Source organism: Lottia gigantea (assembly GCF_000327385.1).
Source record: "Lottia gigantea unplaced genomic scaffold LOTGIsca_12, whole genome shotgun sequence".
In the NCBI taxonomy this organism is placed as follows: domain Eukaryota; kingdom Metazoa; phylum Mollusca; class Gastropoda; family Lottiidae; genus Lottia; species Lottia gigantea.
In genome coordinates this window covers 376071-385768 of record NW_008707225.1, presented here as the reverse complement: position 1 = coordinate 385768, position 9698 = coordinate 376071, and the positions used below count along the sequence as shown (strand labels likewise).

Genomic DNA, 9698 nt, shown 5'->3' with positions numbered 1-9698 from the left:
TCTAACAGAACACATAACAATACATATTTCAGACCAGTGGAAGAACTCTATGAAAAATATACACATTAAAATATAGCAGCAATGTTGAATTTTAGTGAAAATGAATGTTCCATTATTATTATTCTTAACCATTACCAAACTCTTTGTATAATTATTACTACATGAACAGATTTGTATTCTTAAATATTGTATGTAATGAATTGCTAGACATGCTGGAAGTTGTCAAAAAAAGTGCTGCCCATTAGAATTTACTGCCCCCCTTAAAAACATAAATAAGCTTTATAAATGTAAATAATATCAAGCTTTAAAATAAGCTTTCCATTTCCCATGGTAAATATATAAAAATATACAAAAAAAAAAAAACAAAATACCATAGCACTCCTATTTTCTTAAATAAGTTGTCATATATAACTTGTAGCCTTGAATAAATTACACAGCATTATGTTAAACTGAGATCTATCTGATTATTAAGCTTTATTAAGATAATATTTTCAATTTTCCAAATGCAAATTTCTTTGGCAATAAGTGGAATATTTTAGGTCAGTAATCCTGCAAATGATGACAAACACATTCTTTCAGGAATATTGAAGTAAAAAAGTTTCTCTTATGATAGGTCATGCTCATCCTTATTGAACCCACCACTCTACGACTGAGTATTATATCAATTCAAGACTACTTGCAGAGTTCTTTCAAATTTGCAAATGTTTTGCCATAACAAACAATTTAAAACAGAGTAATTGAATTTGTAAAACTAATCAAAAATTAACTTTATACTTGCTTTGATCAATACATATTATAAAGCCATCTGTGACACTGTAATATGTACATTGATAGAATGTAAACTTGGTATCATACTGACAGAGTGCAATTTATTCAAGACTAACTTAATCAATGGGAAAACATAATGAAATCAATGGGAAAACATAATGAAATCAATGGGAAAACATAATGAAATCATTGGGATATAAGATTAAGTATGGGATCAAATATTAACTTAACTCATGGTTATTCTCTGCCGTATTATTACCTTGAAGTAATTCCAATATTCCAATGTTTTTCAGTTGATCTCTGGCTATGTTATCCCAACCTTTATTGGCTGCAGGGTTAATCGGACTAGGATGCATGATAACATGAACTTTAATGTGCTCCATATTAGCTGAAGACAAGAGTTTTTGTGCTGAGTTGTATGCGTAGTTCCCAACACCAATAACAGTTTTGACATTTAAAAGTTGTATAACTTCTATTAAACTATTATTGCACACGTTGTTGATTGCCTTGAGAACATGAGTTGGTATTTGGGGTGGTGTGATGTTCTTACCAGTGTCCGACATAAAAGCCATGGGACAAATATTATATACAAAACAATGTCTGAAAAAATTCTCAGGTGTTCCACATAATCTTCTAAAATATCCCCAAAATCTACTTCCTGTTACCTGAAATATGAATAACGAGATTTTCTATTTTACAAACCAGATGGCGATGGAAGCAGAACCATTCATGACAGGACATTTATCAAGTTGCTTAGCTCAGCAAGTGGGTGCATGCTTGCTTGTCAATTTGGCGGTCTAGGGTTCCATTTTACACAGGTTGAGTTAGTATTGTTTTTGAAATGATACAGAATTGTTTTTACAGATTGCACAGAAAGCTGATGACAATGTATACAATAACATACAATAAGCAGAATATATTTCACGTTCAATTACTGTTTACTCTGTGTAATCCCATGGAGAGTGTCATAGTACTCAAAATTCGTATTTTAACCTCTGTATCATAAAATAACTAATTACCTCTGATCTCTTACAGTCTAACCCTACTATTAAACGTTTAGGATGTTCTTTTAATGGTTTCGAAACTTCTCCTGTTACTTTTAACCAATCTCGTACTATATTATATTCACCAAACGGAACCTAAAATGTACATCATCGTAACATTTAATTAGTTTTAATTTAATTTAGTTTTTTAAGATAATTACATAAAATCTCTTGGTTTTTGTGGCAACTGCAAATATTTCATACCAGTAGTTCTTACTTTGTATTTTCATGATTATCAGATTTTATTTTTAATGCAATTGTTGGAATACAATTTAAGTGAATACCCCAATTTAAAGCTGTTACTGAACACACATTTTTCACTTGGTCAGTTCTAAACTCAGAACAAAAAAGTAAATAATATGGATGTACTTACCCCATTTTGAGACATTCCAAATGGTCCTGGATTCATACCAAGAAATAAGATCTGTTTTTGAGTATTACAATATTTTTCAGTGTAAATCCGGTGGGGTGTGAAGGCGTATTCTAATGGATTATACACATAACATACATTGTCTGGTAGATCAATTCTTATCAAATTCTCACATAATTGTTTTTCTATCATTAACAAATGATCTGAGATACTAAACATGGGTGATGCTGGATTCATTTCACGCATTTGAAATAAATAAATTCCTCTTTTGGAATGAAAATGCTGTTGAGAGACTATTTGAACTGGTTTTCCTTTAGAGTGGTTTAGTTTGGATTTTTTCTTCGGAGAACAATTTCCAATTGAATCTGGATAACTATCAGCTCCTGGTGGGAAACTGGTGTTAAAGTTATTCCAAGGATTTTGAGGTACATAAGGAGAGTAGGATGAGGAACTAGGTTGTTGATGATGGTAAGGATTGGAATTACTATAAGATGACATCTGATATTGTTGATATGGTGAATAGTTATTATTGGGTGCTGGTAATGTATTTTGATACATATGGCCATTAGAAGACATGTTGGGGAGATCATACATTGGACCAGCATGTGGTTGATATAGGTGAGATGATGTGGATGGTGGAGGGTAAGGTGAAGACATGGATGACTGATATGGACTCGAGTGATGTGAAGACATTAACGCCTGGTTGTACATGTGATTTTGAGAAGACATAGATTGTGGATTATACATTGGATTTGATGGAGATACTGGCGACCGATATCCAGGGTTAGGTAAAGCCATGCTTTGCTCGTAAAGCTTGTTATGTGGAGATGATGATGCTTGTGGATACATATGACTTGGTAGAGACATTGTGGTCTGTATTTGGTTAGATGGAAGATCCATTTCACTCTTGACATTAGTCAAATTCTCGTATGAAGATTCGTTTGTGGCACCAACCATATTGTTCCCTGTAGCAGCAGATCTTAAGTAATCTTGAGGCATTGTTAAAGGGTATTCTTGCGAAACATTGGCCCTATATGGTTGAGGAGATCCATAGTTATAAACATCGTTATGAGGTGCCTGTCCTGAATTATTTGGCCAATAAGGCTCCTTTTTCACAGGAAAATCATTTGAAGCAAACACTTCACTCTTAACCTGATTTTCACTATAAGGTTCTGTCTTTATGGGAGCTTCTTGAGGGGTTTGAGAGACATAGTTCTGGGATGGAACAGGTTGACTTTCACTACCTTCATAAGGATGAACACTTTGAGGGGGTTGTTCACTATAATTATAAGTATCATTGTTAATATGAGGTCTATAACTTTCAGATTTGACCTGAGACACACCATTATAATCATAAGTATAATTCTCATTGATCTGAGCAGCTGGAGATCTTGAATTCTCGTAATTTTCATGAACATAGCTTGGAATTCCTGTCGGGGGTCCATAAGCTCCACCAGGTAGTTGAGGAGAATTGGAGTCTCCCATCATACCAGTTGATGTCATATAAGACTGACTGTTACTGGTATCAGAATTCATTTCCTATACTTAGTGGTAACAATCATTTCTTTTCTAAGTTACATCATTGCCTGAAACAAGAAAATATACTATTTAAAAGTCTTGATACAAAATCAAATTTCTTGCCTTAATATCATACAGTACCGGTATGTAAAATTATTACGCAACAGAAACCTCAAGAAATGTTTTATTTCAAAACACCACTAAAAATCAAACAGTTACTGTAATAAGCTTATATTAGTTCTATTTCCCGGGACTATTTTTTTTTTAATAAACAAAAAACAATCATTTAGTTTTTAAACCATTGACTCAAAAAATCTGGCCTTACCATGCGAATAGCTTGCAAAATTGTAGGCCTATGCTTATGAAGGATATAGTCGTATTATATCCAATTTTTTTAATTTTGTTTTCATTTACAACATTTAGACTGTAAGCTTATCCTTGTAAATATACAGCATTTTGTTTTTATTTCCTGCAGACAAGAAAAAATGTAAGCATGCAACCAAAACTACAGCTTAAATTCATCTAATCAGATTTAATTTTGTAACATCAAAATTTAAAACAAGGCCTATGGTTATAACTATATCACTTTCACATGGAAACTTAAAGTCCAATTTAGAAATTAAGAGCTATAAAATCATTTCAGAGACCAAAATTGACCCGAAAAAGAATAACTGATTACATTGTTCATAGTATCTTTTTAAAGCTGTTTAGTGGGGTTTAAAAAAGCATGGAATTTATTTGGCTGCTAAGCAGACTCCTCAACAAAATTTCCACAATGGACTCATCACAGAGCTTGGTTTGGGTCATCATTTTTATTGCAAAATACCCCACAAATATACTGTTAATCATATTATATGAATGGTAAGGATGCTTATCTACTATTGTACATGCTATTACTACACCAATACACAATAAATACCGTAATAAATAGAAAAATAAGTCAGAGCCACCTGTCATTCATTGTCAAATGACTAATTTCAGTAAATATGAGGGAGTGGCTATTATAATGTTTAATTATTTCCAGACTCTTTCATATTGCCAATATTTTTATTGAAGTGAATTGTATTTTTGGTTTTCAACAGGAGTATTTTACGTTATTCTGAGAAATATCTTTACATTGTAGATGCAGATGTAAACAATGATGCAGCAATAAGATAATTTCAATGACAACGTAAACACCAATAAGGACAAGTCCCTCGGAAGTGACGTAGGTCAGCCATTACTGTTTTGATTCTTTCTCAATCGAAAGCGACGAAATTGATTTTAGTGTGGAATTCAGCGCGTCAAGCTAACAAAAATGAATCGCTTATTTGGACGAGGCAAGCCAAAAGAACCTCCACCAAATCTTAATGACTGTATTTCAAATGTAAGTAACAGATAATTATAAATTTCGACAAGAATGTGGTTTCAATTGGGAAAGCCAATCTAAAGACTCAGACCACAGAAAGTTAAGCTAAACTGTCCAAGTTAAAGTAACAGCATAAATACATATAGGCCTAGCTCTTAATTAGCAGGCTACTTCTATCTCAAATAGTATAGTTCAATTAATTAGACCTAAGTAAAATCTAAGTAAAATCGTCCAGCATATTATGTTCCCATCATATTAAACTTGTCACAAGTCTGCCCATATCATATGGCATATGAACTGACAGTCAATTAAATCGCTGATGGCTAGTATAATGGCGTTGATACAATATATCAATTTTGTATATTTACTCTCAGATCGATCTAAAGTTTCTCATAAGTAAACATAACCAGGTGTTGATAAAAATGGACTTAAGTATGGATATGTTGTTCTATGCATGAAGTGAAACTTTGAATGATTTCATTCAATGCACTGTAACTAGTGTAAGTTCACATTTTGACCATAAATGCAATAAATGTAGTACAGAGGTTAAAGAGATACAGATCCTAAAAGTATATATATTTTTTACAGATTGACAGTAGGGGGGAATCCATTGATAAGAAAGTAGCCAGATTAGATGCTGAATTAAAGAAATATAAAGATCAAATGAAGAAAATGAGGGAAGGACCAGCTAAGGTAACATTTAAAATATAATTATGTGCTAAAATATGTACTTTTTTTTTACCTTGTATCCTGTAATGAATCAAACAATTAGATTAAAATCAGTCTTCAAATAGGCTAGGTCTATGGGCCAAATATGAGCAACAATATATTCCATTTCCATATCAGTTTTTGTTATTTCGTAGCCTTGATAAATGATGAAAATTAAGACGATATTCCAACACTGTTAAATTATAAATATCATTTAACCTACTGAGTATTTGATCCATTCTATTATATTTTCAGAATACAGTCAAACAGAAAGCTATGAGAGTTTTAAAGCAGAAAAAAATGTAAGCCAAAAACTTTGCAATTGAGAATTTAGGCATTAGGTGTTATAAGAGATAATTCCTTATAAAAGCACTGGCCACTAGAGAGAAACTATGGATTTCAGCATTAGAATACATCAATTTGAAAAGAAATCTAAATAACCATATGATATCAATGTCAACAATCTTGAATTGTTCCCCATAAATTTTGAATATAGCTTTCATAATTGGTGCAAAGTAATACATTATTTGAACCAGCCATATTCAAGTCATGTGATCTAGAATTATCTGGGAATAAAGTGGACATATTTGCGTTCTGACTCATCCATTGAGTAACATATATAACTTATATGCTAAAATATCATTGGATTCATTGCTAGAATATTGGATTCATATGATTGGTAAATTTCTGTTTCAGGTATGAAAGTCAGAGAGATCAGCTATCAAATCAATCATTTAATTTAGAACAACAGAATTTTGCAATTTCTTCTTTAAAAGATACAAAAACAACTGTAAGTATAAAATGGTTTACTCTTAATAGATACATGGTTTTATTTAGGCACTGTGTTGGAAATTTGACATAGTGACAAATATGTCAAATAACAATCCTATCTGAGGGCAAATCCATAAGAAACTTTTTTGAGTGGGCAGTCAACATTTCACCATATCTCCAATGTGTCTCTGGAATTATAAACTAGACAGTGCTTCTATAGGAGATTACATTCAACTACACACGATACAAGAAAGTTCCGATGGTCATAATATTTCAAATCATACGAATAACTTATTCTCTAATTAAAACTTTTAAAACACCTCTAAGTATATACATAGACTTCTATTAAAGATGAATATAGTAATTTTCCAAAGTCTGCAGTTTTCTAATCTTTTTCATTTTTTTTCTGCCAGGTTGATGCTATGAAAGTTGGAGTAAAAGATTTTAAAAAGGCTTACAAACATGTTAATATTGATCAAATTGAGGTAAGTTTGTTTGAACTGGTATTATCATTGTTTACTAATCATTTGGTGTAGTGTTTTTTAATAATGCATGAGTTACTGTGCTAACACATTATTGGTTTGTCAACTCAGCATCCCTATGGGATATAATGCAGAGCTGCTGTGATTCAATGAGTTAAATGATTGCTCACTAACCTTAAGCTTCAGATCCAGACCCTGGTATAAATAGAGAAAATTACCTAGTCATTCAGATAGGATGAGGCCTTGTGTTCTCCAGGCTTTACTACACATTAAAGATTCCTTGACAGTAACAATTTCATGATGTTGCTTGTTTTCATTAACCCATATGTAAAGCTACATTTCATTTTATTTCTTGGAGATGATAGCTAACACTGGTAATAAATACACTCATAACACTTTACAAATTGCTTTACTTTTGATTAAATTTGGAACCAAACTAAATTATACTGAAGCAAACACTCTAAATATCTTTTTGTATCAAATGAGATCTATTCAGTGAATATCTTCAAGCAATGTTATATACCAAAAATGTAACTGATTCATAAATATATGGACACTGATAACCTGTCTAAGGTCGTCTTTTCTTTATACTTATCATTCAACTTTATGCAACAGAATATGCAAGATGAATTAGAAGACTTAATGGAGATGGCAGATGAGGTACAAGATGTTATGGGTAGAAGTTATGGTATGCCAGAAGTAGATGATGATGAATTAGAAGCTGAGTTAGATGCTTTAGGTGATGAAATAGGTTTTGATGAAGATACCACCTACTTAGATGATGCTGTAGCAGCACCTTCAGCACCTGTTGGTGATCCTGGTGATAGTATGAGGGTAAGTTTCATTCATAAGATTTACTATTACATTGGCCAGTGATTGGGGTTTAAAGACAACATCAGGCTGATTTGCTAAAGCACTGTCAAAGCATCTTCTTAACCCATGGCACCTCTACCTAAACGCAAACAAGCAAACGTTACTTGGTGTCACTGCAGTAAAATCGCCAACTAAACGTCTTTATAGCCTCCTTCTCTAGTCCTAGTAACTCGACATAAGTGCAGCAGCATAAGTGAATGTCTTTATATTTGATTTGTTGTAATTTGTTACATTATAGGGAGATGTACCAGTGGATGAATTTGGTTTACCACAGATTCCTCAAAGTGCTAAATGATGACCTTTATATGTTATTTTATTACCATGAACCAACTTATTGTTATGTAAATATTATTAATATTATAATTTATCATATTTTCATACTGCTTATTGATTTTTATTCATCTACTGTCTTGTAATTTAATTCATCCATAATTAATATATGTTTAATTTATGTGGTTTTCAAGAAAAAAACAACATATTTAGCACAATTGTATTTTGCTGAAAGGCAAAATTTAAGATTCACAGCTTTAACAGAATGGCAGTTAATTTTGTATTTGGTAGTAAAAAGACAAAGTTAGAATCTTATGCACCTGAACACTCTTTGTGGCCGACACGATTCTTGAGTAAAATCTTATTGTTTTATTGTCTGCAAGACAGACTGTCATCATCCAATCAGATTCATTTTCCTTTCAATTGCATGTGATTATCGACGTACTGGAGAAGGACCAACTGGAGAATTTTTGTCTTCTCGTGTGCCAGCAACCGGTCGGTGAAACTCTTAACAAGACTCTAGTTCTAGTCCTTAAAAATACGAAGTTTTGCTGAATGTTTTTATAGCTGTGGAAATTATTTTTGATTGAAAGAAAATTTTTAACTAAAGCATCAGATAGAATTTACTTTCTCTAATATGTAATTAAACTATGAATAATTGAACAGGAATATGACGAACTTTCTATCAAGGGAATTAACTCTGTATGTCATCACTACCAATATTATGTATTCTTTATTTCAATAATTCTTTAATAAAAATTTTGAAATAAATTGGAAAGGGACAGATAATTATCATTTAAAGGTATAATTCAGTTTATTAGCACTGTTTTAGAGTCATTTGATAGCATTTTTTGTTATGTACATTTTTTTTTTTTGTAAATATATGAGTGTATTTGTGAATACAAAACCTGGTTTTCTCAATATTTTTCATTATTTGATAACTCATCCATTCTGAAGATTTCAAACTTTGTAGTAAGTACAGTCATGTAAAGAAGGACAAAATATATGGATATTTAAATTTATTAACTCAATATTTCACATGTTCACACAGGAAGAGTTATCAAGACAATTAAAACATGTATGAACATGTTAAACGTTGAGTTAAAAAAGATTGAAATAGTATATCCAAATAAGTTGTTGTGCTTTTTCACATATGCCACCCTCGCAAGGTCAAGTTATTACAAACTGTATCTAGTACCTTGGCTGCAACAGCCACGTTTCTTTAATCGTGGATTGCCCTATTGATGGCTTTCATTGGCTGTAATTGGAAGCTTACATTACAATTAAATCGCTGCATAGACAGAACTTCCATGATACACAAAAGAGACAAATAATGAAGTCAAGGTATAAGACAGAGTTCATAATATTTTGGCATTGTGAAGATGTACTTATGGCTCTTTTATATTCCTACATAGATTATTATTGTGGTGGATGATACATGTGAAACAAAATGTGCTCCAACTTCCACAAACCAAATGACATCAACCAACTATGTTTGTCAACTCTGTATGTGATTATTCCAATTTTATTGCACTTAAATATGATTT

The 9698-nt window shown here is 31.9% G+C and overlaps 3 protein-coding genes across 3 annotated transcripts; 1 reads left to right on the top strand and 2 right to left on the bottom strand.

Moving 5' to 3' along the window:
- Positions 1–989: 989 nt before the first annotated feature.
- LOTGIDRAFT_156721 (hypothetical protein) lies at positions 990–2400 on the bottom strand (the record flags this gene model as incomplete). The annotated part of the gene is made up of 3 exons (XM_009047997.1): positions 990–1433; positions 1788–1907; positions 2185–2400. 3 exons carry the CDS (start codon positions 2398–2400, stop codon positions 990–992), a joined length of 780 nt encoding a protein of 259 aa, XP_009046245.1.
- Positions 2401–2555: 155 nt separating this feature from the next.
- On the bottom strand, positions 2556–3717 carry LOTGIDRAFT_156720 (hypothetical protein; the record flags this gene model as incomplete). The annotated part of the gene is made up of 1 exon (XM_009047996.1): positions 2556–3717. A coding segment is annotated over one exon (1162 nt), but the record flags the coding sequence as incomplete, so codon positions are not given.
- A 1184-nt stretch (positions 3718–4901) lies between these two features.
- Positions 4902–9070, top strand: LOTGIDRAFT_212293 (hypothetical protein). Its single transcript, XM_009047995.1, has 7 exons — positions 4902–5065; positions 5636–5740; positions 6011–6057; positions 6452–6545; positions 6940–7011; positions 7624–7842; positions 8120–9070. The coding sequence occupies exons 1-7, from the start codon at positions 4997–4999 to the stop codon at positions 8174–8176; spliced, it is 663 nt and encodes a 220-aa protein (XP_009046243.1). The 5' UTR covers positions 4902–4996; the 3' UTR covers positions 8177–9070.
- Positions 9071–9698: the final 628 nt, after the last annotated feature.